Source organism: Delphinapterus leucas, chromosome 3 (assembly GCF_059928025.1).
Source record: "Delphinapterus leucas isolate spDelLeu-1000000601 "Yukka" chromosome 3, BTC_Dleu_Yukka2, whole genome shotgun sequence".
NCBI lineage: Eukaryota > Metazoa > Chordata > Mammalia > Artiodactyla > Monodontidae > Delphinapterus > Delphinapterus leucas.
Window position 1 is genome coordinate 144,058,780 of NC_143131.1, and position 16,177 is coordinate 144,074,956.

General features: G+C 46.8%; 1 protein-coding gene across 1 annotated transcript in view; it reads right to left on the reverse strand.

Moving 5' to 3' along the window:
* Positions 1 to 16,177, reverse strand: part of SLIT3 (slit guidance ligand 3) — a 611,722-nt gene that overhangs the window by 494,252 nt on the left and 101,293 nt on the right. Inside the window, exon 4 of the mRNA XM_022595144.2 lies at positions 14,744 to 14,815. Coding sequence (XP_022450852.2) covers positions 14,744 to 14,815 — 72 coding nt within the window. The remainder of the gene's footprint in view (positions 1 to 14,743; positions 14,816 to 16,177) is intronic.

Below are 16,177 nucleotides of genomic sequence, written 5' to 3' on the forward strand. Positions count from 1 at the left end.
AGGGGTCGGCCTCTACGCCTTCCTTTCGGTTGCCTATTTTGTTGATTCTTTTCGAGGAATGGCTCTCAGGTGAGGTTGGTCCCTTCAATCCCCTTCCTCAAGTATGTCGTGACAATAACCACATGGAACTCGCAACAACACTTTCACAGGTAAGAACTGCTCATCCTTACTTGGATGAGCAAATCCATCACCAATATCACCTCTTTCAAAAGAATATCCTTTTCCTTTTTTTTTTTTTTTGCAGTACGCAGGCCTCTCACTGTTGTGGCCTCTCCCGTTGCGGAGCACAGGCTCCGGACGCGCAGGTTCAGCGGCCATGGCTCACGGGCCCAGCCGCTCCGTGGCATGTGGGATCCTCCCGGACCGGGGCACGAACCCGTGTCCCCTGCATCGGCAGGCGGACTCTCAACCACTGCGCCACCAGGGAAGCCCAGAATATCCTTTTTCTTAAAAGAGAAACTGCTACCCCAGGCAGCCTGACCCCTGGAAACACCAATCCTTAATGCCTTGTAAGCCAGTGATCCTTCTTCCATGGTTTTTCTTCTTTGCCACTTCCTGAGAAATCATGGCAAAGGTAAGAACGTATCTTTGGGCTGGGCCCAGAGCACCAGACGAGGAATCCTAGGGCTGGGGTTTGTGAGTTCCCTGCAGCTCTGTGCCTCTATTTCTCCAACTGTGAAAGAAAGGCATAGTCCTAGAAATTCTAAAAGTGCCGTCCAGCTCTGGGATTCTATGAAGACGATGTTCTTGCCTCCTGAGGGGTTGCTGTAGAGACAAGAGTTGACACACAGCTTGGTACAGAATGGAGAGGCACATGTGTGATCAGAAATTCTTCCAGCTGCCTTAGGAGTAACCAGAAAAAGATGAAAATAAACCTGAGATACAGTTTCCCCCAAAGATTCTTATTTTCTTTCTTTCCTTGCTCCTTCACTGTATCTTTACCATCTCTGTTCCATGGTTACGTTTTGGTGATTGTTGTTCTTTTTTCTCCCTCCCTCTCTTCCTTATTCTAGGGTTTCTTCCTTTCTCTCCATCCTATCTTCCTTTTCTCCCACTCATCTAATGAAAAGACCCCTCCTCTTTTCCTCTTGACATGGAATTAAAGGTGGTGAGTGGATCAAGTCACTCTGAACTGTAGCATCTCTCCTGATCACAGCAGCAGTAAAGCGAGTCTCGAAGGTCTGCATTCCCAGGGCAGCAGCAGCGATCACACATTGCTGATTGATGCCAGGTTTGCAGAAAGGAGAAGTGACAGGTAGGGGCAGAGGGCTGGGAGGGGGAGAAGAGGAACAAACAGCAGGTTGGTGCTATAGCTACGCCAGCCAGAGACCCAGAGACAGTCCGTTTGGAAACATTAATATTTTGATGTTCCAGTGTGGTTCTGGTTCAATTATTTTAGAAGACATGGTTGACTTCAGGTTTGGACTAATTCACCAGATGTCTTTCAAACAACCTCTGGTTTAGATCTCAGATCAAGAAAAAAAAAAATAATTTGGAGGTTTAGGTCAATGCCCAGTAAATTAGTGTAATCTATTCTTTTTTTTTCCAGACTAAGATTTGGTTCTGTTTGAGTCCCCACAGGTCTCTTTTTTGGAAAGCCTTCACTGAGCTGAGCCTTCCAATAGCTAGACAACTCCTTTCAATGCCCATTAGAATTAAAACAATCAATGAGGCCTGGAGATGAAGCAAACACAGTTTATCTTTTCATTTCATTGTATCACAGAATATTATTCCCGGGTCTTTGAAAAAAGTGTCAAAAAATAACATTCCCTCCCTAACTCAGTCTCGGACACTGGCTCACATCTGCTAGTGGAGGACCCCAGCATGGGCTGTTTCTCTCTCTTTGGTGGAAGTTTGAACTCCCACCCCGGTAGCCCTTGAAGTCAGCTCACCTCCATGCTGCGTGGCCCACCTGTGTGTGGATGGGCTCATCCCATGAAGGCCCTCTCAGGACCCCAGGGCAGCGTCCTTCTACTTTTTAAACCCACGTAATTTGTCTTGCAAAGAGTGAAATAACTAGAGGCTAGAAACTGTGGGAAGAAGTCCAATGTGTTAGTTTTATCTTCACTCTTGTGTGTGTGCTTGTGGAGTGTGCGTGCATGAGTGTATGACTGTGTGTGCATATATGTGCACACATCCTATTAAATATTATTTTTCAGGGCAATGAGGAGAGAGTGCTGGTTTAAAGCAGAAGCTGCCTTTGACCATATATTGAGAGTAAAAAGCGGATTGTGGAGAGACCAAGTTCCTTCTCTCATTTACTCTTTTATAGAATACTTACCAAGTACCCACTGTGTGCTAGGTACAGCGGTAGACAATTATAGAGTCAACAAGACAGACAAAATCCCCACTCTCAGGAAGCTTAAAATCTCCTGGGGGATGCGTGAGCAGAGAGTAAACAAATAAATGAGCGAAAGAATTTCGGGTAGTGATAAGTGCTATGAAGAAAATAAAGCTGGGTCACGTTATAGACAGTGACTGAGAAAGGAAGGGATGTTACTGTAGGTAGGGTGATCAGGAAAGGCTCTCTAAGGGAGTGATGTTTGAGCCAGGACCTGAATTTCAGGAAGGACCTGGCCATGCCAACATCTGCGGTCAGCGTGTACCGGGCAGAAGGAACAGCAAGGCCAAAGCCATGAGTCGAGAAAGGGACGGGAGTGTTGGAGCATCAGGAAGAAGGCCCAGGAGGCTGCAGCGTGGTGGATGTGGGAAGCGTGGCCTAGGATGGCACTGGGAAGAATGGTGGGGCCAGGCTGTATAATGTGGGCACTTGGGTTTATTCTTAGGACCGTGGGAAGTCACTGGGAGGTTTAACTGGGAGAATGAGGAGATCTGATTTGTCTTAAAACAATCATGGCGGCTGCTGGATGGATGATGGATAATGAACGAACATGAGTAGAAGGAGGAAGATTTAGTGGGGAGGTCCTTGAAGTCATCTCATGGAGAAAGGATGGTGGCATGTACCAGGGTGATGGCAGCAGGTGGTAGACAACTGATAATGCACAGTGACAAACTCTGTGCAGTCGCCTCACCACTCCTATCAGTGACTCTCCACGTGGGGAAAAACTGGCAGTAGGGTACTCCCTGGGCAACTGGTCTTTCCCTGCTACTGCTTTTCCGGCCTCATTAGGCCTAATGATCTCCCATCCTTCACTCTCACTTAAGTAAAGGAAGTGCCATGCACAGGGCAAGAGGATCTGCAGAGAGCGCCATTAGCAGTGGAAACCATAACAATTATTTCCTAAGATAATTTTGTTCAGTGGCTGAGCCCTTGGGAGCTGGTAGTCGACCAAGCTCTGCTTTGTGTTGTAAAATGGAATGAAAGTCTCTTCAGGTCTTGGGTAGAAGCCTGACCCATGCACATCTCTTCCAGGGAAAAGAGGAGCTCTCTCTTGAGACCAGAAAACATTTACACTAATAATTTACTGTCACTGACACAGAACTGCCACTACCATCTCTATGCACCAAAAACACCAATTATATGAGCCAAGGAGACAAAGTGTCTCCTGTTCCACCACCGCTGCCACTTTTCTGACCTCTGATATCTCCTCACAGTGTTGCTCAATAATTTGAGCTAATTTGAAAGTCAGTATCTTGCACTAAAGTGAAATTATATCTGTGCTTTCATTCCACAGCCTGGAAGGGATCTTCATTTATCTGTCTGGGATTCTCATATAGAGAGAAGGCTTTATGTGTTTGTGTGCGGTATGTTATGTGTATGTGCATGTGCTTTTGAAATAAAAGGGGGAATAGAGGAGGAGACGTGGAAACACAGGAAGGAGATGATTGGGGCCGTGATATTAATAACATTGATGATTCAGGCTTTCTTTCTATATTGCTACCACTGATTTTCATTTTTTAAAAATCATTAAAGTTAGGTCTCTCTGAGCATCTTGATCTATGGCTTAGAGTTTCCTAAATCCCAAAGTCAATGAAATTGACATGGAGGGGATCAGTCCTCGGCTACCCTTTCACCCTCTGAGAAATGCAGTTTTCTCCCCTAGACAGAGCATTCTGACCTCCCAAAGTCAAGATGCTTTTCACTGGGAGAAAAGTTGGCATGACTCTGTGTATATTTCAATCAAAAGCTGACTCACTGATGAGAAATTTGAGTCCAGAGCCCTAGACATGCCAGCGAGAGGCCAAACTATCAGTGTTCCATAGGTGAATACTCCACTTAGCCAACCACGGGGAGGATTTTTGGCTACACGACAGGCAGCACCAATCAAGACAAGTCCAGACTTCCAAGCAGGCTACATCACCATAAGCAGGGTGAGGAGAATTAGAGGAGGACTGATGGGAAGAAAGGAACATCATGAATAAAACATTAAAATATTCTTCTAAACCATGAATCAAAAAGCTCAGGCCCAGCACACCACATTCAGGCAAGGAGCGTGAAATTTACTTAAACTTCTCCATTTCTATTTGGTTTGGACAGTACTGTGTTATCATAGTTTTGCTGTTGTTAATACTGTGTCAACACGTTCATTACAAGCTTCAGTCTCCAGGACTTTGTAAATGGACTGCAAACCTTACAAATGGAAATTAATGCTCAAAATCCAGGATACTGAGCCCACAGGACAGCCAGAAGAGAGCCAAAGTTACGGACTTTTGTGTACGTGTGTGATTTGAAATTATGCTAGAATTTAGGACATCAAATTAAAATGCTCTGTCCCCTGGAGAGATTCCCAAATGTTAGCTGAAAATGAGAGATGATTAGGCCCTTTAGAAAGGTTTCTGTTGATGCTGAATGTGACTCAAGAACAAATATTTCAAGATTATGAGATGCGGGTACAGTAGCATCATTCAGGCAATTGAAGAATGTGTGTTTGGGGTCTGCCCACCTCAAAAGGCTGATAGTTTTCTATAGGCAATGTGGCATTTCCCTGACATTTTCAATTCCCCTGACAGTTTCTAACTCCAGATAAGGAAAATGAGGATCCCCAGGGTGTGGGTGAAGGCTGGCCTCTGGTTCTCACCTTCAGCAAAGGGCTTTGTTGCCAACGGACAGCACGGTCTCTCTTCGAGCACCCTTGGTGATGTCCGCACAGCCCGGCCGAGGCTGGCCAACTCTACCGCGGGCCACAGGGTGCTGAGAGCAGCACATGCTCCTCTGCAGAAAGGTTCCAACTCTGCAGGTGGGTCCCGGACAAGGAAGTGTGAGAAGGAGCCAGGTGGCGAGAAGCCCACACCCACACCCTCTGGGCTGAGATTAGACACGTCTGTGCTCTGGGCTCAGCATCCCAATAACCAGCATATGGCAGTGACACGCTCACGCAGTAGGTGTTCAACGGATGCTTGAACTGCCCCTGGTCACACAGTTCTCCACCTGGGAATTGGGCAAGAATGTCCCCAGTAGGGAATTGACCACATGCCGGGTAACAGCCTGGGTGTTTGTTTTATTTTTCCATTTTCCCAACTCACGGTTTTCATATCCAGGACAGAGGATGCACAGATGTACCAAGGCTTTTGGCTTTGCAAGAACTTGAGTTCTTCTTGCCATCAGCTGTTTCATGAACCAGCTAAGCTAAGATTCAGGAGGTCTCCTGAAGCCCTTACACAGATAACCCTTTCTCCCTACATGTTTCCTTTTTCTGTAGCAATTCAATTGGCACCCGGGCTTCACCATCATCACTAGTGTCCAGTGTTTTTCACCAAACCTTGGTCTGACTTCCTGCAAGCGTGGCTTTTTCCACCCTGATCCATGGCCTGACTCTCAAACGTTAACCCTTTCCATACATCCTAGGAAAACCATCCTGGAATCCCCACCAAGTAGACCAGCAAAAACCCTTACCTTCAAACCAAAGAAAATACTAAATCCATGAAATCACTTAAGCCACCCGTCCAAAGAGAGGGAGACTCAAAATGTTTTATACAGCAACCTATAAGAAACTCATTTTGTGGGATGTTTCACATTCCAGCCCATGGTTTATTCCCCCATATATCCCTGCCAGTAATATCAACCAGATGTGGCAAAGAAGTCTGTGCAGAATTGTAAAAATTACAAGCATATTCTGTAATTCCAAAGCATTGTAAAGTCACAGCTTGGTTTTCTTTCTTTCTTAAAAAAAATAAAAAAGAAAAACTTTCCAAGCTGGCAGAATGTTCTCAAGTACAAGTATTGCCTGATCACTTTAGAAAATTCTGCTGCTGGCCCGAAGGGCTAAAGAATTCGAAGATGTAAAACCTCACTCTACCTTTGCTAAGTTGTAGGGAACTTAGAAAAGTCTACTTGCAAACATGCATTTAAGTCTATAAATTTTTCTCTTTTAATGTTTCAAGTCTTAATACCCTAGATCTCAGATATGAGCATATGTTCATACACACTCATATGAGCATAAAAGTACAAATACTGAACCTTGAAAGCTATAGAGGTCCAGGATTTTTCTCTTATTCTCCCGTCTGCCCAACCTTCTTTTTCAAGATGTATTTCAGCACAAGCAGCACATTATAAAGCAGAAAAATATACAGAATTGGGGCTCAGAAAGACCTGGGTTTATTCCTGGCGAGTTAGTTAAAACTCCTCAACCCTCAGTTTCATCTTCTGTGTAGTGGGCATAAACACCTACCTTGAAGGAGGACCAAAGAAAACGGCAAATGCATGAGGTGTGCAGCACACAATAGGTGCTCATGAAATGTTTGGTTCCTCCTCTGATCCCAAATCTATAAAATAACAGGGGTTGTACTAGATCAGTGTTTCCCAAAATATGCCCCATGGGTGACATACACCAAAATCACCTAGGGTGCCTACTTACAGAGTCAAATCCCTACATCCATTCCAGATCTAATGAAACTAGAGTCCTTCGGGACATAGTCTGGGAATCAGCATTTTAATTAGAACCTCAAGGGATTAGTTTTTCTATATGCTAAGTCTGAGAACCACTGTAGTCTGGATCCTCGCTCTGCAAAGTGTGGTCCTGTAGAAATGCAGACTCTTAGTTCCCACCCCAGACCTGCAGAACCAGAGTCCACATTTTAACCAGATTCCCAGGTGTTCAGATGCACAGTAAAGGTTGAAAAACACTGGCCCAGATAACTTTTATTCCTAGCTCTGAAATTCTATAGTATGAGTCCATAAGGCAATCCAAAGTATTAGCCTTATAATCAACTCTGTGAATAAGGCAACAGGCTTCTGTGCTCAGCTGGATAAAGGCTCAGTGGAGGAGAGAAGAACAGAAACCTTCCCTGCCTGCCTTCTTTCCTCGCTCCAGATTCAGGGGTACTACAGAGAGTGCAACTCACACAAAACAGAAATCCCAAGAGTGACAGGGCACCCACTGTAACCCATTATCTCCACACACAGATTACAGCTAAACCCGTCTTCAAGCACACGATGAAGCATGCAGGTGACGAAGCCCGCCATAAAGCAAACGGAAGGCTGGCCTCACCACAGTGCTCGGTGATTGGGGAAATGCTGGAGAAGGAAATGGAGCTCCAGTTTGCAGGGACTTTTTCCATGAGCTTTAGGCAGCCGTGCCCCTGGAAAAAGCGACCCCACGCCTGCGATAGTGAGGCTGGTCTCACCACCCGTCCCCTGGCCTCTGAAGGCTGCGCCAGCCCACACCAGAGGCGGGGACAGGTCTCTGAGATCCAACTCCAGGTAGGCAAGCAGGCAGGCGGTCTCTGAAGCCCCTATCGTCCTGACGGATTGGTTTTCCCATCGTCCTATGACCATTTCACCACATTGGATAACTCTGCTGGAAAACTGAATAGTATGGTTTTTGTTTTCTCCACTGATTTTTCACTTTTAGAGCATCGTTTCACATCAATACAGAGTTTTATGGAGACACATATTGCATGTAGTTATGTTTTAAAGGTTAGTGCAGAATTGGAAGACTAAGGTGGCTACAAAAGGAGCTCCGAGTAGCAGAAGGTACGACCTAGAGGTACAGGGTTCCAGTCATTCAACAGATCTGGTCTCATTTAGGGCTTCAAAGAGATAAAGGAACTAGAGCACTAACTGAGCTCCTACGAGGGAGTGCTGGCCCTTTAGTTACTGGCTTCTCATAAGTATGGAAACTGTGGTAAGGATGTGGGCTCTGTAGTCAGGCAAGCCTGGGTTTAAAGTTTAGCTCTGTCAGTGACTGGCTCTGTGACCTTGGGCAAGCTGTCTAAATCTCTAGGACTCGGTGTGTTTATCTGTAAAATGGGGCTAATGTAGTATCTAACCTCCCAAGCCTGAGATTGAGGAAGAGAATCTATCTAAAAGCAGTTCGCAGAGCACTTGACCCACAGTAAATATGCAATGCACACTTGGGAACTATTATACGCTAATGTGTTCATTCGTACACATTACGAAGCCCTTGCCCCCATCCTTCAGAATGTAACTGTATTTGGAGATTGGGTCTTTAAAGAGGTGACTAAGTTAAATGTGGCCATTAGGGTGGGGCCTAAGCCAACATGACTGGTGTCCTTATGAGAAGAGGACAGGACACCAGAGGTGAGCGTGAACGGAGGGACAACCATGTTAAGGGGCAGCAAGAAGACCATCAATCTGCAAGACAAGGAGACAGCACTCAGGAAATCAAACCTGCCAGAACCTTGATCTGAAACTTCCGGGCCGCAGACTGTGAGGAAACAAATTTCTGTTGTTTAAGCCATCCGGTCTGAGGTACTTCTTTTTTTTTTTTTTTTTTGCAGTACGCGGGCCTCTCACTGTTGTGGCCTCTGAGGTACTTCTTTATCACAGCACTAGCAAACTACGACAGGAACTATAATGATTATCCCTATTGCACTGCTAACCAACCAGAGACTGAGAAAGTTGAGGTCACTTGCCCAGTGTCAGTCACCAGAGGGTAGGATCCAAACCCAGGTCTGGACAGTTCCAAAGCCCCTGCTCTTTGCTCTAATATTGGGTTACTTCAAAGAAACATTAGATCACCTTGCTGAATGCAGCTTCTGGCTTGTTTGGGGATACAGGGCATGGATGCACATGGCTGGTGATAAGGGCAGAAAATGGTAAATACGAAGGAGAGGTACAAGGTAGCAGAAATGAGAGTTCTGGGGATGGCCCACTCATTGCAAGTAAGTTCCTTGGAAACAGGTCTCACAACTCTTTGGGAGGGAAGCAGCCCCACCAGGATAGCAGCCCCAGTGACTTGGGGCTAAGTTGGCTGGTCACATTTCATGTTGTTTTCAGCTGCCTGGGGATTAACTTCCCAAGTCTCTTGCAACTCCACTGACCCAAGTGAGTGACAGCGGTTTAACCCCAGTGGCATGTTTTAAATCTGCCAAATACCTCGAAGGACTGTGTGAAGAATAATTGGGGGCCTCCGTCCTGCTGCTAGCACAACTGCTTCTTCAGCAACAGGCTTTAAACCACTACCAAATATGTAACGGACTCTTTGGACATGAATCCAGGAGATGTGGACCAGAAGGACCCCAGTGGTCTGCTCATCCTCACACGGCAAAGTCAAATTTTTAAAAACAACAGTTGTGAACCACTGTGTGCCTCTCAACCCCTTCAAAGCTCCCTAATCTGGTGCAAGGCAGGCAGCTTTTAATTACTGTTTTCATCTTGTCTTTTGCTTCTTCTAAGGAATTTCTGGCAACATTAACCACTTAACTTCCAAATCACCAGAAATCCTTCCCTCCTTCCCCCACGTGTAGGTAAAAGAGAAAGCTTGAAGGAGAGGCCAAAAAGGAGAAATTAATAACTTACAGACCACGTAACAGACCACGCTTCATCCCAGCCTCTCTAGATGAGGCCCAGAGAGATGAAGTAACATGCCTAAGGTCACACAGCTTGTGGGTGGCAGAGCCAGTATGAGGATCAGGGTCTTCCCACTCCCGGTGCAGTCCTCCCTCAACCCTCATTTATTTTGGAGCCTGAACTCTTTGAGAGGTGCTGAAATGTTTACACCAGAGATGCCAGAGCCCCAGCATATGAACCATTCCTATCAATCAGCCAGCAAAAGTTAACCATAGCCATCTTTCACTGAGCACTTTACTATGGGCTATAGTCAATGCTAAAGGTTGTCCCTGGGCTATTTCCGTTTACCTCACAACAACCTGGAGAAGTAGGTTCTATTATTGTCTACTTTACTGATGAAGAACCTGAGACCCAGAGAGGTTAAGTAATTTGCCCATGGTCTCACAGCAAGTAACTGGCAGCCCCTTAACCTTTTCACTTTACTGCCATCTCCTGTGCTCAGTCAAGAGTGATAGGAAACCTAGAAAGAGCAGAAGTACACTCCTGATCCTTGAAAATCTTATAGTATACATCAGGACAGGAGTGAGCTAATATTTATTGAGTGCCCAAAGCAGGATAGAGACCTTGCTGGGTGTTTTACAGACCACAGTGCTATTACCTAAGCCTCAGGGCACTTCTGAGCTCTAGGATTCTATGGCTCGTGCTCTATGCGCTGAAGGACAGAGTAAGAGGGTAGATACATCACTATTATACACATGCACCAATGAGTCAGATGGTGCTGCATCTAAGGGGGGTGGGGCGGGGTAACCAGCCAAGGCCTGACAGAGCACTTGGATGTATGACAGGTCCATCACCAATCCTTTTTAGCATGACTTCAGCTCTCCACAACAGTTAGCACAGCAGTGTGGCATGGTAGAAAACAGAGGTACTTTGCAGCAACACACATGCATTTCTTTCCCCATTCCGTTGTATCCTGGTTATACAACTATGGGTAAGTCAGATAACACTTCTAAGCTTTAGAAGCAGATTTTTTTAAAAAAATAAATTTACTTATTTTATTTATTTATTTTTGGCTGTGTTGGGTCTTCGCTGCTGCGCATGGGCTTTCTCTAGTTGCGGCAAGCGGAGGTAGAAGTAGATTTAATAATGATTCTCTTTGCAGGATTGGCGTGAAGGCTAAATCTGAGTATTGAGGCAGAGTGCCCCGTGCTGCTGCTTAGAAATACGGGTACGGACAAGTAATTTAAACTCTGGGCCTTAGTTTCCTCATCTGTAAAATGGGAGTATTGAGGCAGGGAGTTAATTGTAGTAGAAAAAAAGCACAGGCTTCGGAGTCAGATTACCCACATTCGATTCCTGGTTCTGTCACTGAGTAACTGCATGATGCTGGGCAAGTTCTTTGACCTCTTTGAGCCTCAGTTTCACATCCACAGAATAGTACTCATAGTTCCTACCACATAGCATCATTAGGAGTATCCAACAAGTTCTATGTAAAGTGCTCAGAAGAGCACCCAACACTCAATGTGTTTGCTATTGTTATTATCTTGAAGTGTTATTGTGAGGATCCACACCACTCAATGAAAGCACAGGGAACTGAACAGACTAGATGCTCAATAAACTTGTAGATGTCTGCTGTGTTCAAGTCTAGTATGTCTTCCCCTGTCCTCTGATAACAGAATTACTCTTCCCTTTGGGAAACCCATTCCCAGGCCCCGCACACCCTCATCTGCAAACAACTGTGATGGACGCATGGCCCAAACTTGGTCAATCAGAGGACACCATCTCACCAGCAACCGCATCTGCTCAGAGCTGGACGTGCGACCAAGGTAAGCAACTGACCCTCAGTTCTTTCCTGCAGGACTGTTGTCGAGGACACCCTCTCCACCCTGGTTGCTAGGTTACTGCCCTCAGAGTCTTCTGCTTTTGCCTGCCGTCCTGTGCTCTCTTCCTAGGGCTGGGGGGAGTGAGATGAAGTCCCGATGACACCGCCATGCTCCTGGATCCAGCTGTTCCTAAAGCCAACCATAACTACCACTGGCCTTCCCATGCACATTAACTAACATATTTCCCCTCTGAGTTAAACTAATTTGTCGCATTTCTGCCACTTACTAGTTAGTGATAATATTATAATCATATATATATAATAGGTTCTCAATAAATATTGTTTCCCTTTCCCATCACTACATGTCTTATTATACGACCATAGCCTTTCCAAAAGGTGTTTTTCAGATAATCATTGAATATTAAGCAGCCTTTGTCTGTAGATCTAATAAGAAAAGGTGCGTCAGAACGCTGTTTAACCCACATGGCCGACTGTGGAGGAGACGGCCACCCAGCAGCCCCATTTAGCATTCCCCGGAAAACGGCTCACTGCGTCTATCGAGAGGCAGTGCTCTTTGAAAACAGAGCCAGTGGCATATGTATACACACTCATGATTGCACATTTATTGATTTCTAATTTGCACCCTGTTTACTTCCAAAAAGGCCCTGGAGTGGCTGACAAAATGAGACAAAGACACAATAGGGTCATTAAGAAAAATCAAAGATCAAGCCCAGGGAGAAAAAGGGATTGCTGGTTATAGCCCAAACCTGGGTTAATAGAGCTGCTTCAATGAACAAAAATATGTATTTAGCTCTCAGCTCTTTGGCAGCCATTCAGAATGTGTCATGACGGGGCACACAGAGAACTGGGCAAACTTCACATCTGCAGTTTAACACCCAGCACAGAGGCCAGGCTGGAACAAGCACCTGGGAAAAGCTTATTGAATGAACGAATGAACAAACAAACGAATGAGTGAATGAAGGAATGGTGGATAAAAGATTCAAAGTTCCCTCAGAACATGGTTCATACCCTGGGGCCTGTATCATTCATTTATTCATCCACCCATTCCTGAGTGCCTATGTGTCACATTGGGCCTGGCTGGGGACCTGGAGAGGGGCAGAAACCAAAATGAGCCAAACGTCCTCCCTGCCTTCCCAGCTGTAGCTCTCTGGCCTGAGGACAAAAGCTCCGTGTAACAGATCTCAGGGCCCACGGCAGCTCCTGGTTTCTTCACGTCTCCCAGTGAAAGGAGATTAGAAACAAGTTGTGAAGATGGGAATTGTAGGAGTAACAATAGCTATCTTGGTAATTGCACTCACACAGCACTTTAAACCCTAGAAAATGCATGCCCACCATAATCTCATCGGATACAGTACAGCTCCTTGGTGAGGTGGGTAGAAGGGAAGATGAGGCACCTCCCATTTCCTGATGAAGACATTTAGGCACAGAAGGGAAAGTGGCTCTCCCGACCTCTTTCAGTTAGAAAGTGGCCTTTAGGACACTGGACTTTCCCATGCCCCTGTGCTACCTGCCTGGGCCTGGCCCCCAGCATGGCAGAGGCCCGTTATCACGGCCTGAAACTCCTCCTCTGCCTGGATCAAGACCAGCCCCGCCTGAAATGGGCCTCACCTGATGGCCGTGGGGAGCAAGAATCAGCCCCCCTGACCTCCTGCAGCAACTGGAACTCTCAGACCTGCCCGCTCAAAGCTGCCCAGCAGCCCCAGTCCCATAAGCACCTTTTACTTGCCTCGAAAGTGACGCTGAGATTCCAGATGAACAGCATACAGTCTGCGTTATTTAGTTAAAAGCAGGTTGAAAGGCACAAGGTAGTGCTGGGTGGAGAGATGGCTATTAGGTGAGCATTTAAGGAAAGAACTGTAAAGGGAAGAGGAAGTTAAAAACCAGAGTGGTTTCCCCGTCTGCCCAGTTGCTGTTGCTCATTCGGGCCAGCAACAGCACCTCATGCACCCTCACGTCCATCAAGGTGGATTCAGAGCCGAAGAGTGGAAAGGGAGGCATGCTCTTTCCCTCATTTAGCACAGTCAGCCGGGTGGACTGAGCAAGAGAAAGGGAGTGCCAGCAAGAGGAGACCGTGACGAAGTTCAGGTGTCCCCCAGAGAAGGCAAGCAAGGCCGCGGTACCCTTGAAACCCCAGCCAACCCCAGCCCGTTCTTGTTGCAGCCAAGTGCCCTTGAAAGTACGTTTATGTATATAGTCTCTGTGCGTGTGTACAGAGAGAGATATAGATTCCTAATTCAGAACTCATTCTTAAGTGCACATGCAAACATGCGTTTCGTATTTCCCAATTTATCTCCATGCATCGGCGGACTGCATACGGAGGTAGTAAACACGGCCATTGGAAATGAGAAGGCTGGCTACCACTTTGCAGCCTCCCCAGTAAGGTTAGAGTCCTCCCAGCCAGGCCGTAAATCTCACTGCCTGACTGCTAAGCAGTCGGACACTTGTCGCTCCAGCCAGAAAGTCAAGCCTTGGGCAACCAATTCACCCCATAACGTACACTAGTTACTGCCGGTAGGACTTTCAGGTTCAAAGTCATGGAGTTGTTCACTGTCAGTAATTAGCACTTGCCTAATAACCCCAATCTACGAATCACAATCTCCATCGCGACGTGCATCTCCAGCTCTTCAGTATCCAAACTCTCACGCTGAATAAATACACAGAGAATCTGCAAGTCTCCCCCCACCCCCCCATTATACCCTGGACCATTCTGAAGATAAAGCAAAATTCAAAGTGTTTCTTTCTTTTCCCACAAAATCACAGATCTCCAGACCCAGGGTTCCCGGACTGGCAGCGGTTGGAAGCAGGCAAAGGGCAGGAATCCTTCTAGCCAGCAAGCAGGTGAGGTTGAAATGCTTAACCCAAACCACTGCCCTCCTCCGAGACCACCGGCAGTCTTGTGTGAATCAATTCACCTCCAAGCCTACCCTCAGGGCATTTCCCTGAGGTTAATTCAGACCCAAGTTAAAAGGAAGAGTTTCTCCTTGCAAAGGAGAGATGCACTACCACAGGTCCACAGCCCTCACCGGCCACTTAAGCGGATGATCTGGGAAGGACGGACGCAAGAAAGGCGGGCTGGAGGGGGGTGTGAGGACCCAGCACGCTGAAGCCTGGCTCCAAGCGCCCACGTGTGCGGACTCACTGCCAAGGTCCACACGGCTCAGGGCTCCCCACGCTAAGGCAACCACATCCTCGGCGTCAGCAAAGCCGGGCAAGACACCAGGTAGGGAACACAACTCCATTCTACTCACAGTCTGGTGAGCTTCGGGTTGCTCTGGAAAAGCAGTTCCGGGAGGACCTGGAGTTTATTCTTGTTCAGGCGCCTGAAGGGGGAAAAAAGAATGAAAAGATGTCAAGGGGACACGAAACGGGATCAAGAGTATTTACAGACACCCCTTCGGCCAATCGATCAACAGGTATTAAGAGGCTTCTAGATCTTTCAACGTGGGATGCTCAGCACGTGTAAGGCACACTCTTAACTTGCGGAGCTGGGAGTCAAGTTGGCGATAAAAAGGCAAAGGTCAGTCGGAAGCAGGAACACAACATGCTTGCTGCCACACACCCCTTCACGAGCCTCGGAGAGGCATCACTAACTGATCATGACATTCTTTCCCACGAACCTCAGACAGGCTTTTGAACTTTTCTCAACATGTGCCTGTGGTAGCTAGCTATTGCCAAGTGATGGAATGGGCATGTGAAATGGGTCTCTAAAAATAAACAAAATGCCAGAGAGAATATTCCAGATCCTAAGTGGTGAGGACAGGTGGGACAGATAGCAGTCGTTATAGGAACGGAGAAGAGGGTGGGGCAGATCACCAGGGGTTAAAGGGCCAAATGTAGTCCCTGCCAGCCTGGCTTTTCAGACCAGAGCTGGGCTGCGTTATGACTGCCATGGACCCTGGGCATTTTTGCCTTTGCGGGCCCCTTCCCCTATTTAAAAAAATTAAATATTGTATTTTATAACTGTTGGTATAAAAACAAATATATTAATATTATATAACATTTACTTTGACCTGAACACTCATTCCTTTCCTCTAATTTTAAAAGAAATTAAACCATTTTCATGGGTCCCTAAAAAGTACTGTCAGCCCTGGGTACTGTCCCCGCTGTGCTTAGATGGCAAAGTCGGCCCTGGGTCAGGGATCACGGTCTAGGTGTGTAGACCCGGAGGCAAAACTCAGCCCAGGAGGGGTGTCCCACGTTGGGTGGTGGCAGCAGAGCCAGACTCTCTCCTGAGAACGGTCCATGCTGATGCCCACAGGAAAGAAGGCCATCTGAGTTTCCGAGGGACCGTAAGTCACTGTGGTCTCCATGAAGCCTGCTCTCCCGGGAGTGTGAGGCCAAGAGGGAAAGCCTGCCCCGTGCTCATTCCCAGGACTCTCTGTCCAAGCATCTTTAAGCAGCCTAATCAGGGAAGCCCAAACCAGTGTCCCCAAATCTCCTGTCCCCAGAATCCTCAGAATCTCACTCTTCAGAATCTCCTCGTGCAAAAGAGCAGTTTATAGCCCGGCTGAACTTCTCCGCTTAAATTGTGCACATTTGGCTACGTGGAAAAAATGTATTATCCCATCTTAGAGCTAAGCGAACTGAAGAGAAGAAAAGGTGAGCTTCTTCCCAGCTTCTGTCCCCAAAGCCCACACTTCGTCCACCACATCATGCAGACATGATCCGCTGGGGGTCGGGGG